General features: G+C 40.6%; 1 protein-coding gene across 2 annotated transcripts in view; it reads left to right on the plus strand.

The window, feature by feature from the left end:
• MAGI2 (membrane associated guanylate kinase, WW and PDZ domain containing 2) overlaps positions 1–13,678 on the plus strand; it is a gene marked incomplete at both ends in the record, with an annotated part of 783,510 nt that overhangs the window by 530,589 nt on the left and 239,243 nt on the right. For both annotated transcript variants that reach the window (XM_082498651.1, XM_082498652.1), the window contains one exon: positions 10,969–11,048. In XM_082498651.1, the coding sequence (XP_082354777.1) occupies positions 10,969–11,048 (80 nt within the window). The remainder of the gene's footprint in view (positions 1–10,968; positions 11,049–13,678) is intronic.

A 13,678-nucleotide genomic window follows, 5' to 3' on the forward strand; every position in this document is an offset into this window, starting at 1 on the left:
ATCAAAACTGCCATCAGAGGTAACGTGGCAGATTTACAGTGAGAGAGGGAGTGACTTCATAGGAAGAGAGACAACTGTCTGTAGACAGTATTATTTATTTGTTAATCATTAATGGCCCAGTTAGCATTTTGTAAAGCACGCTGGAAGGAATTTCCTCTGCCTCAAGGTCTAAAAAGAGAAAAAGAATACTAGATTTACTGGATGATTCAGAGGACAGTTGTATTTTAGAGCATGGCTTGGTCTGTTTCTTCCTTTCTTTTCCTTTTTTGACATAGGTGCATGACCTTATGTTTACCTATATTAGCATTCACAGACAGAACAGGAAGAGATCCCTTCTTACTGCATAATGCTTAGCACTGTTTTTCAGGAAGAGCTACTTAAGTACATTTCTTGGGCTGTTTCCAGCCTCCCTCACGTATGAATCTGAATTTTCCAATACAGGCACACACTGCACAAATAGGAGTCCATCTCCTGCATTTGCTTTCATTGAGAACATATGCTAATGAGAACATGCAATAATTAAAACACTGTATATAAATTGGAATGCCACCAAAAAAACCTTCACTTCTGCTCCTTCTTTCCTATTTTAAATAGGGCTGATGAGTGTGGCCTATTTTGGCATGCTTAAATAAATTTCACCATTGATTTTTAGTTTTTCCCTTTCCCAGGGCTAAGGAAATGCTTCGATTCCCCATAACTTTCAGACGTCACCTTGCCAGCCACTCTCAAACCACTTACTAGAGACACGGGTGTCATGTTGTCCTCACAAAGTCAGCAGGCGTTGGCTCGGTTGGATCCCAGGCAACCAAGGTTTGCTGTGTTGGTCCAGTGCAGCGTTGAAGGAAATACGAAAGGACCAAGACTCCCCATGCATCTGTTGTCATGTGCAGTCAGCCTTAAATGCCACCCTAGCCCAACTCTCCAACTCCATCACATACACCATGACATTACAGACTCTCCTGTAGAGATGGTTACACACCATGATACTTTTTAAAAAAGCCAGAATTGATTTTGCCTCTTTCTCCAGCTGTCTATCCACCTATAGGCAGCAGAGCTCTCTGGAAGGGGTATGGGAAGAGTAAGATATTAAACCAGAAAGAGCTGTGGTTCATTGAGCTGGGCTACAACCAAGTCTTGATGAATAGTCTCAAGGACATTACATAGCTCATAACAAAATCTATTTAACTCTGTACTGTTCAAAAGCACATATGATTTCCTTTGCTTATACTACATTAATAATTGTTTTGTTCATGGAGTAAAGTCTAAAATAAACTCAAACCTCTGTAATACATCTTTAAAGGATCACCTTCTTTGACTTGTGGTGATGATTTTTAAGAGAATTTGGCCACATGAGGTTTAACAAAACACTTCCCAGTACCTCTCACAGGCATTCAGTCTCTTCCTACTTCAACACCTACTTCTCCAAGCAGTGTAGTCTGCATTGCTTTTTGGATTTGTTGCAATATCTTTTTCTAGTTGTTAAAGCTGCTTTTTTATGAGAAGACCATAAAAGACTACAAAACAGCTATAAAATAGGCCTCTGCCAAGGACTCTCCCCTTCACAGTAAAAAACAGCCATTAAGTTTTTGAATACAGCTGGTGCTATTTCAGGTGTTACCCGAAAAGATGTACGGCTACAAATTGGAAGAGTAAAATCTTGACCTAGTTTGTTTCTAAGAATATTGCTACTGACTTCAGTGGGATCAGTATTTCTTCTTAGTAGTTTATAAGGTAGGAAAGTCTTTTGATTGCAGGAATAACATGTTTATCCTAACGTCTTGCTTACCTGAAAATCTATGTTTAGCTGTTCTTGGTTGCTCCAGCAAGGATGTATTAGTTAAGCCTGGCTACACCATTACATTTGATAACTTTATCTTTTGTACTAAAGAATACTACAAGTAGTGAGGTGGAAGTACACCCTTCTACCTGCTCAAGATTACTTCCATATGCTGCAGCAATTATCCAATCTCTTATAAGCTAGCTTAGCACTAACTGCGAGCGTGTCACATCGTGCATAATATTGTGTGTCACATCAGTGCATTATATTGAAATTAACCATGTTTTGATTGAATCGTTATTTCTGCTACTTTAATTAAGTAGCAATTAAGACAAAGGATTTTTTTTTTTTTCACATGCTGTTTTAATACTCACTTCCGAAGGGATTCTTCTTCTTTGGGAATCAAGCCATCTTGTATCAGTATGACTTTATTGTGTGGACAATTCTGAATCATCAGGGCTCTCGTGAATATGATCATAGATGTCCATAATTCTTTTTCCTTGTTTATATGTTGTATTGAATTCTTCAGTTTTGGTCAGCATAACAATGAGCAGATCTCTAATGCTCTTTGGACTTCAACATGACATACAGTGGCAACAGAAAAGATCTCTCAGTTTCTTTCTCCTGAGACCACTTCCTTGTCTCATGATAAATTAATTAGGAATGGGGAGATGGTAGAACTGGAAAGACTTTGGGAATGCTAAATTTTTTTCTTCTCTTGTCTTTTGATGTCATAAAGACATTCTCAGTCTGTACTAGTGGTGTATTGTCACTTGCTCTCACTTGCTGTTTTTATCTACGCTGACATCCAGGTCATACTGCCAGCTCAACTCCTGTTATCTTTCCTTACTTTCTTATTTCTTGTCTTTCCCCCAAAGGTCTCTGCTGCTCTGCTCTGCAGAATTCCTCTTCCAACATCTTTCCTCTCACGTTTGTAGAGGTATTATAATTTTTCTCCTTGATATTTATTGAACTAGAAGATTCAGCTCACCTGGCTTGTCATATAGCATTAGGTATCTAGCATAAACCAGTTGCCAAGACTCCTTCTGTGGTCAATGGAGGGAGACAAATACCTCCAAAGGCTGCTACATCCTATCCAAAGACAAGGGCAGAATTTATTTGTCTAAATGTAGGTGCTTCTGCTGGTAAAGGTGCCCGCAGATATCCAAGGGTATGGCTGCAGTAGTATGTAAGTTTGTGTCAGGAGTACACTTTTGAAGTAAATCTTCCAGTTACCTCAGTGCACTGTGATTTGGTTCACGTTTCGGAGTACATAAACTGGGTTCCTTTCAGATGAAACTAAAAAGAACGTTGATCTCTAGGAGTGTGCTTAATTGTCTCCAAGCCCTGAACCCTGAACTCAATCCATGAGACCAGATTTGAGTTAAAACCAATCTGAATTCCTTCTGATCTAAACCATGTCCATATTTAAATAAGCAATAGAAGTAGACTGATATCAGTGAAAAACTTGGTGCTGATGACCCAGCATCCACAGCTACTACGTCTTTTCAGGTGCCATGGACTGCATGCCTGTGAATGGCTTGTAATGCGTTAGGTGAGCTCTTGCTCTGCATCATCTGGTTTAGATTCAAGTGAAAGAAGCTTACAAGCTGGAGGAATGCTCAGTGTGTAAGTGAAGATAACTGAGAGATTCACTTGAGAAGTGACCTCCTGATCTAAGCCCTACTGTAGAAGCATACTAATAGCCCAAGACATCTCCATGAACCTGGAAATATAACACAGAACCTGTCAAAACCAGCGCCCTTCTGGAGTGGCAGGTGGAGGCCATTTGGGAGATGCTGTAGCATCTCCCATGTCACTAAGAGCATATGGTTAAGTCCCCATTCCCACCAGAAGATAGGCATGATAAATTATTTTGTGCCTCCCCCTTGAATAGGGAGGAATCATACACAATTAGCTGTGTAGTTTCTAGATGGCTGAAGTGACATGAGATGAAGCCCATTCTATGTCAGAAATGAACTGCCTGAGTCAAAGACAGTGACTTAAATGGCAGAAATTACCGTAGGAGACTTTAGGCACTTAGATATTCCAAAAAAAAAATCTTGCATAAGTATCTTCTGCTCCTGCAAACGCCTACAGGCACCACCGCTGTGTTTGGGCTGAGTACAGAAGTGCTTATCTACTGCCCAAGGCCATCTGGGATTCACAGGATAGGCACCCCCAAACCTGTGTGTCTTAAGAACCACATACTCCGAGCACACCTAACGGACCTACAGCATGAAATGCAACACAAGGTAGCAGTCATAGCTGCTGCCATTCAAACCGTAGCCAGAGGGCGGCTCCCTTTTGTATCTGTCCCTATATGTGTACAAGAAGTTTGGGTAGCACCCAACAAAAGACAAATTGCGAAATTGCCGTTTTAATGCTCTGTTTTCCTGTCACTCTCCCCTAGACATAAATTACTTGAAAAATATTATTGTGCTATCTGAAAAGCTTTTCAGATCTACAAATCTTAGGCATACGAAAAGGAGGGAGGAGTAAGCGTTTTAGAAGTCGGGGGGCTATGGTGCACTTTATTTTTCTCTGTCTCATATAGTCCCCTTTGCTCAAGCTGTTCTATTGAGGACCATCTTGAATGTAATGTGTTCACAATAAAAACCCAAACAAACGCATATGTGCTGTCCCCAAATACACTGAAGCAGCACATTGGTAAATACCCATTTTGAAATGCCTTTCACAATAACGTGCAAATTACATACCTTGCAAGAGCCACAATTTAGAATAGGTTTGCAGTGTTTTCAAAAGACATTAAGGCTATTACTGTCAGTAGCTACTTTCTATGTTCCCTTCAAAAATGTTTCAAGAGATTGTCTGAAGGCTTTGTCAGTATAAGAAACTTTATCTGTCAAAGTGCTTTAAACTGACAGATTGCTAACACAAATCCATTATATTCAAATCGTAAGTAAAATAATATATTAACAAATAATTACAATAAAAAGATAATACATTGTTAAATAAGAAAAAACATGCTCCTAGTGTCTTCTTACTTCCTAAAGGTATGAATGGGTATCCAGTGATATTTCTGGAGAGGCTCTGTCCTGGTGCCTACATCCAGCGGTGAAAACAGGGAACTGGGGCATAAGCAATCTTTGCGAAGTCTTAAAAGCAGAGTTACAAAGGAAAGCTGGAGAAGAACAGGGGGTTGAGTCAGGGTTTCTGGGAAGTATTCGAATCTTTCTTTCACTGTGTTTAAAGCAGCTGAAAAATATTTTTTCATGTATGTTTAAAATTGTCTATAATTGATACCAGGGAACTCTGATTATTATAAAATATTTCTGCTAGATGAAAATACTTGGTAAAGAGGGAGGATTTAAGTTAGTTCAGCAATAATTATTTTATTGACTTTTGGCTACAATATTAAGCTCCACTGCTTTACTGAGTGACCTTTTTTTTTTAATTACTTCTCAAATTTGCAATACATTTCAGGCCTATAAGTGGTTTCTATTTTGTATAGCAGGTAATAAATTAGGATGAATTTTGAAATGTTATGCTATTCCCATGCTCCACCTGTCTGAAGCAAAACCAAAGGGATCCTTCATGGACTGCTTTCAAAGTTTCCAAACTTAGGTATTTGATTTTAAGACAGATTCTAAGGTGTGCATAGTTGATTGCCAGCACTTACCTCTTAGCTCAATCGTCCTAGCTAGTAATCAAGATCACTGAAATTGTGTAAGGATGGACTTTCTAAACCTACCCTTTAACGATGAGGTATGGTTATTGCTGAGTAATGAAACGGTGGCCAGTGGAAAATGCTGGTGGAGCCACAGCTGTATTTCTCACAGGATGCTTTTATTGCATCACTTCACTCCTATTCAGTCAGTGACAACTGCTCTGACTGCCTGTTTGTGCATTTATTCCACAACTGCCTCGGCTATTCATCTGCAATTCATTCATAACTAATCTGTAAATCCCCAGCCCCTTTTCCTTCTGGTCTGTCTATAAGACTTCCCAAATGGACACAAATGATTAGCCCTAGCGGTAAGGCAGGCAAGATACACACTGTACATGTTACAAGATTTTAGTGCTTAAGAAGCATTAATGTTCACAGCTCATGCAGCAGATATGTCTTAATGTTACTTTTGCCACTGGTGTTAATTTGACCGTTTTACTGTTCCTTCTGTCTTCTTCCCCATTGTTAAAGGTTTCCTACAAAGGCTTCTTTTAAATTCAATTAAAAACTGTTTAGGTGCTAAATATTGTTTCCCTTTAGCTTTTACAGATTGTAGTCCATTGCACAGCTGAAGAGGGAATAGGCAGAGCCCTGGGACACAGGGGAGGTGCCGTCTTTCCTGAGATGTGCCTGCAGCCTGCCCTGGGACATTCAGCAAGCTTGGCACCACCATGCTTTTGTTCTTCCTCTCATTCCCAACGTGTGTGGGGAAGAAGCCGTCTCTCTTTTTTTCGATGGTTGGCTAATCCCGATTCAAGTCCTTGCTGGAAGATGGGTAACAGGAGGTTACTCTGAACAACACTGGGTAGAGCTAGCATGGAACCAGCTATGGCAAGAGCAGCATCTCTCCAAAACCCACAACTTGAAAGCTGGCACAAGGGAGGTTGCAAGAGTACCCTGCCAAATAAGCCTGCTGTGCAGGACAGCAGTAGGTGCATATACCAAACCACTACGCTGTAATGCAGGACTACTTATTTCCCTCTTTTACTGAGAGCAGCACAACAGTAGTCACGTCTGTCCTTGTAGAAGTGTTTGTGTGTTGTGTACCTGGTTGCTAAGATGATCCAAGCAATCAGTACTATGTAGCGCTAAAGAGGACATTGATGGTACTGTAGAGGTGTTAGAAGACAGGTGGGGTTGATTCTGCCTTCTTTCAAACAGGAACAGGGTTTTTTGCCCACTGGAGATACTGTCTAGAAGCATTTAAAGTCCCATTGCAAGATGTAGCACGGGTGTTTAGCACAGATGAAAAGTGGAGAGACAGGTCAAGGGAGTAGGCATGGAGGTGGGTAAGGAGGAGAGGGATGACTTTCAAGAAGTATTTCGCTCCTTCAGTTCATAGAATTGTAGAAACATAGAATCACAGAATACCAGGTTGGAAGGGACCTCAAGAATCATGTGTGTGGTCCAACCTTTCTTGGCAAAAGCACACTCTAGACACAATGGCCCAGCACCCTGTCCAGCTGAATCTTAAGTGTCCAATGTTGGAGAACCCCATACCTCCCTGGGGAGATTATTCAAATGACTGATTGTTCATATTGTGAAAAAATTTCCTCTTGTGTCCAATCAGAATCTCCCCACAAGTAACTTGTACCCATTATCCCTCATCTTTTCCAAGTGACTCCCTGTAAAAGGGAGTCTCCATCTTCTTTGTAGCCACCCTTTAAATATTGGAACGTGGTGATAAGGTCTCTCCTAAGCCTTCTTTTCTCAAGGCTGAACAAACCTAATTCTCTCAGCCTTTCCTCATCTGGCAGGCTTCCCTGTCCTTTGATCATCTTTGTGGCCGTTCCTCTGGACTCTCTCCAGCCTCTCAGTATCTTTTTTGTATGGTGGGGACCAAAACTGAACACAGTATTTCAGGTGCAGCCTGACAAGCGCTGAGTTGAGTGGGATGATGACTTCTTTATCTCTGCTGGTGATGCCCTTGTTGATGCAGCCCATCATCCTGCTGGCTGCCTTTGCGCAGCAGCACACTGTTCACTCATGTTGAGCTTGTTGTCCACCAGGACCCCTAGGTCCCCTTCCACAGAACTTTCCACTGCTCCCCAGCCAGGTAGATCCCAGCCTGTGCTGCACTCCTAGATTATGTTTTCCCAGGTGCAAGACCTTACCCTTGTCATTGTTGAACTTCATAAGGTTCTTGTCAGCCCAATCTTCCAGCCTATTCAGGTCTTCCTGCAGGGTGGCTCTTCCTTCCAAAGTGTTCACTTCCCCATTCAGTTTGGTATCATCAGCAAACTTCATCAGGGTGCATTTGATCCCATCATCCCGATCACTTATGAAGACAATGAACAGCGTTGGGCCCAGTATCGATCCCTGCAGGACACCACTTGTGACAGGCTGCCAGTTTGAAAAAGAGCTATTTACCACCACCCTCTGGGTGTGGCTGGGCAGCCAGTTCCCCACCCACCACATGGACCACTTGTCTAGACCTTAAGGCAATTTTTTATACATAAGAGTTCTTGTGGATGACTGTTGCTTTTACTAAGTAGCTGAATGGGTTTGAGAGACAGTTACTAGAAGAGGAGATTGAGTGCTGTAAGAGCTGATCTAGATGAGATATCATCTTCATCCTCTGCAATTTCTCTGCAGACCAAAGGATCACTCTTCTGTTGGAAACGGTGTTGACTTTTTAATTTCTTTATGTTATGGAGGCTGTAATTCAACTAATTCATATTTTTAAACATTAATACTGAATTGGGCTTATTTTCAGCTTGGCGCTTCTCTTTACAGATGCCTGAGAACTCATTTCTCAGGTCTATTCTAGAAATGTCACGGGGGTGTATTCAAGACTGGTGAATTGGTCTGTTCTGGTGCTGTGTGGACTAGTGAGGAAAACACAGGCCAGCTGACTTGCAACGGAGTTGCTTCTAGTACTGACTCTGCCGCTGGCTTGTTTGGTGGCTGTGGAGAGTCACTTGATGACTCTGTGATTCCACGTTCCCACTTTAAAACAGGGGTGATGAGTTTTATTTCCTTTGTAAAATGCTTTGAGGTCCACTTTATACCACAGCAAGCATTACTAATAGTAGTCATATATATATATATATATATCACTCTTTTAAAGCCATGGGAAACTATCTGTGAATCCGACTTGGTACCTGCAACCAGTGGGGGTCCCTAAAATCATTCAGAACGAGTAGCTGGGAGAGAGCGGCTGTTGTGCAGACGCTCCAGAGATGCGTCTGCGGCTTCCACAAGTCTGTCCAAACTGTCTCTGAGCTCTGGCACTGCTAACAGGGTACCTGCAGCGGTGCGGAGCTCGGCGGGCGCTGCTGGTTGCACCCAAGTAGCTCAGTAGATGCTGGGGTGATGAGCCCATGCTGGGCTCCATACTGCTGCAGTCACCTTGTTGCCAGTATCTCCCCTAGTTAATTTAAAGCTAGCTCAACTATGTCTGCGCAAGCTGCAGTTAGACTGTGACTGCGGCATAAAAATACACCCTACAGGAGACCACAGGCAACCAGAGCTTCAGAGAAAGCATCTTAGTTACATTTGCAGTCAAGCATGGGCTGCTGGCATCGTTTCAAATTTACTTTACCTTTGGCTTATCATTCTTCATACTCTGCAAATATAGCCCTGCTCTCAAAGTACGGGAAGGTTTTGTTTATCCTCTTCATCTGTCGTGAATGGTGTTCTAGACTAGGGCATGCTTAAAAGAGGAATTTAAATGCCTTAATTTTCATTTTAGTTGCCACTTTATCTGTACCTAACTCTCATCTACCTTTTTTCCCATGCAAAATGTGGAGGGAGCTTTAACATTGTGACAATAATGCTGAGAAGTGAGTAGAATCATCAAATCATAGAATTGCTGAGGTTGGAAGGGACCTTTAAGATCATCAAGTCCAGCCATTAACCTACCCTGAAAAAAACACTTCTAAACCATGTCCCCAGGTACCATGTCTACCCTTTTTTTTAAACACCTCCGGGGTTGGCGAATCCACCACCTCCCTGGACAGCCTATTCCAATGTTTAGTAACCCTTTCAGTGAAAAAATTTTTCCTAATATCCAATCTAAACCTTACCTGGCATAACTTGAACCCATTTCCTCTCGTCTTATCACTTGTCACCAGGGAGAAGAGGTCAGCCCCCACCTCTCTACAGCCTCCTTTCAGGTACTTGTAGAGAGTGATGAGGTCTCCCCTCAGCCTCCTCTTCTCCGGGCTAAACAACACCAGTTCCCTCAATCGTTCCTCGTAAGACTTGTCCTCCAGTAACACTCTCTTTTTAGAGAGAGAGAGAGAGAGAGAGAGAGAGAGAGAGAGAGAAATCGAGTCAGAGGAAAATTTATTTGCCACAGACTAAACAGGGAGTCAAGGTGGGAGAAGGAACTGGCTCTACGCATTTCTTTTAACCTGGGGGAACCAATGGTGTCTGGACCACATGGACTGTATCAGTTAATCGGTAACTAACCAACTACAAATTGCGCACAGATCCATTTTTTGCCAGGTCCGCTGTTTTTGTACACCTTATACTAATGTTTATAAGAAAAGTCTTAAGTACACTTTACAATGATACAGCAAATTAATAATAAACTAAATAATTCAGTACTATATAAATTGTATGGAACAAGCATCCTCCAAGGATGTATCAGATAAATAAAACATGGGTTAAAAGTGACTCTGAATGATGGTATTGTAGGAAAGGCATCCCAAAAAATAAAGGAGTCACGGTCACATCCTTTTCTGTTTTATAGTCTTCCTTTCTTAACATATTTAAAATATTTGGCTCCAAATTCTAATGCTTATGGGAAAGGCATACATTGAAAAGATCTGGGTTTAATTCTCATTAGCTGTGCTAAGTATCAATTCATTTGGCAATATATTCTCCCAGAAAACAGTTTGTGCCAGTTCAATGCTATTTGATGGCTGATTCCTCAAAGATCTATTCTGAGTACAGAAAGGAGCCACATGATTCATTCAGCTTGTGCATATCTATTTTATCTCGATAGAAGGATTATATACGGTGAGATAAAGGTTTGTTAAACAAAGTATCATTAATCACTCTGTCCGGAAATGTAGACTTTGCAGGAGCGTGCTGTAATTTGCATCACTTTTGCTATGCCTTGCCAGTGCTGCTGGTGGAAAATAACAAACCTGTATTTACGAAAAGGACAGGTTTAAGATGAAAATAATTCTACCCGAAAACTGTGAGAATGCTACAGAATCCTGTCGCCTGCACTCGTTCAACGGGAGAACACTGTATTTGTAATAAATTCCTTTTGCTCTGGATGAGTTCTGCATTTTCAATGAGGTTAACTTGGCAACATTCTAGTTGATTTTAATAAAAATAGCTGCTTTGAGGACAGGGAGCTGAGGTTGCCAAATTTACAGCTGCCTTGCACAATTACTCTTACACCTCCTTCAGGGCTACTTAGAACCAGTAAGCAAATTAAGTGTATCGATTGCAATTTTGTTGGACTAACCCTTTATTCTTAAGGAATAAACTTGATTCCTTTCAGTATGTGTCTGCTCAGAGTGATCTCTTTTCTTTTCAGCCATAACACAAAGACAACATCATGGCTGGATCCACGACTTGCGAAAAAGGCTAAACCTCCAGAAGAGTGCAAAGAAAATGGTAGGTTATTAAGTTTTCGTTGCTGCTCAGAGGGGATTTGCCTTTGTGTGTGTGTGTGTGTCTCTCAGTTCTTACGAAAATCAGGCGTTTGGGGGAATGATGAAAGGTGTTTAATTGCTGCTTTGGTTAGAAGCCATAAGTGATACCAGTTCTCAGTGTGCCATGTGTTTCTGCTTTTTATTCCCCTTTCTGATGCTATCCAAAGCTGAGGATCACAAGTGTGTTTTCTGCCTGTTGTGTGTGTGACTCCGGGACTGACCCTCTCCCTCATCTCCTACAGAGAACTTTGGTCTGCAGAACAGAATCCCTTTTCAGATTCTGAGCTTTTAATCTACAGGCGATTCAATGCATAAGGGAAACTAGCAGCACCGTGGGAATATGAATATTGTTTGATTTGTATTTAAAGGTACAGTGCTATGCTATTTAGTCGCCAATTTAAACAAAATAGTGTCTGATAAAACAGGGTGTGGGAGGGAGAAAAGAGATCAGTGTCTGTCAGAGTTCAAGGCTGGATTTGGGGGGTACTGCATTGTTAATGGTTTAAAATTTACAAGCGCAAATACTGTTGAGGATGCTTAAAGGAGCTGTAGCTGTTGTGCAGGAAGAATGACTATATTGAGAGATTCAGAGATATGAAATAATGCAGATCTTATCGAACTATCTTATATGCATTTGATATAATTTCTATTTTTTTCTCTGGTAAAGTTTCAGCCATCAAAATAATTTAATAAAGCCAACGTAAAAATGTATTGCAATGGATCTTTTTCTGTGGAGGGGTTTTTTCATTGTTTTACAGTTCAGTGTCAGTTCAATTAGCCAGCTAAGAAGTAATGATTTGTAAAGACTGCTACTTATTTTATTATTGTGAGATACAGAGGATTAAATGCCTGCATGCTACGTGCATTAATTCAAAGTATTTTAAAATATTTTAAATGTATTCGTAGGCTTTCATGTACTGCATCTGATTTGTTTTAAATTTTCTAAAAAACGTTAATTTGGTTAATGTAGATACCATTAACAGAAAGAAAACCCAGTGCTGTTTTGGGCTGATAAAGAGGTCACTGAGGAGTTGCTGGCTGTATGAAATGCGGGGTCAGTGGTTTGGTAAAGAATGTTCCCGGGTTTTTTTTTGCAAATGGCTTCATTTTGAAAGGTTGCTATATTCCAGAAATCCCTTCCTTATTTCAGCAGTAATTCTGACGTTCTCTTCTGACATCAGAAATTACATGTCTGAATGATTTTGTGATGCTTATTCTGGCACTGACAACACTAGCTCCCAGAGTAAATTATACAGCAAATATAACAGAAGTGTGTTACTGAAACAAAACAAGGGCACAGGAGTTTTGCATTATAAATCTCTCACATTACTTATATGAAGCTACATCTTTGCCTGCTCCTTAAGGAATGCTAGTGGAAAAAGCAGAAGAAAAATCCACCAATATCTAGGGAGTAACATATCACAGAGTTACTTGGAGTAAACGTGTCGCTTTTTTTTTTTTTTCTGTTAACTGTTGTATGCCGAGATCACAACAAACACTGAAATATTAAAAAAAAAAAAAAAGTCAAAGTGTCTGAAACAATTTAAAATGAAGGTCAGTGCATTAAAGGAACAGCATTATTTTGTAGTTATTTGACTACCGGATTACAGAATTACTATAGTATGCTGGGTCATGTTCTTTCAAGAGTTGCTCAGCTCATTAATGCAAAGTAGTTGAAGTGAAGCATAAAAGACTTTAGAGAGAGATCTGTTCTTACAGATCTCTTCTTTCTTTTCCCAAGGTTCTTCAGTTGTCCAAAAATGTGGGTTTGAGTTTTTTAATCCAATACCTGCAGAAGAAAAGGTTCTTAAAGATCATCAGTATGCCTTGAAATGACTGTACCTTGCCATTGAGGTCCAACACCAGGGACTTTGTTATAGCACACGGGAATTTGGAATTTTTGTTTAGATTTAATGTCAGATCAAGGATTATTTTCACGCGCATTTCAGCTATGGCTTCGTAGGTGTTTTTTATGTGAAACATCTTTTCCATTACACTTTATGATTTATTTTGGCACATTTTACTCAGAGATACAAAATTTTAGAAAGACATCAGTGTTTTAGATAAGAAATGATACTTACCTTGCTTCTTTATCACTATCTGCGTAACTTGTGTTTTTCATTGACATTCATTTTGTCACATCTGAAACTTGTATTGATTCTCTGAGATACATTATGATGTCCTTGTCACCTATCAGATTCTGCTATCAGGTTTTCATTCTGAACAACCCGACTTTTGTGTTCTCTTTTCAGGGCAAATCTTGCCAAATCCTCCTCCTTCATTCTGCCACCAGCACACAGTTTCCACACCAGATAACATCCAAGCAGCATACAATATTTGAGCCCTGATGTTCTGGGCTAGTAATATTGAGGGCCCCCTCCGCTTCAGGCATTTCCTCTCTTCCACTTTCATCTCTTCAATACTCCTTTGCCAAATACAATTTCTTCATTTTCTCTGGCTTCTGTATCTGCAAATCCCAGAGCTTGCTCATTTCTTTTTGCAAAATTTAAACCAACCTTCCAGCACATCCCTCCTCTTGGAGAAATTTTCACATGCCTTTGCCAAGAGATTGACAAGCTCTACCAAGTCAAG

The sequence above is a fragment of the Vanellus vanellus genome (assembly GCF_965231255.1).
Source record: "Vanellus vanellus genome assembly, chromosome: 1".
NCBI lineage: Eukaryota > Metazoa > Chordata > Aves > Charadriiformes > Charadriidae > Vanellus > Vanellus vanellus.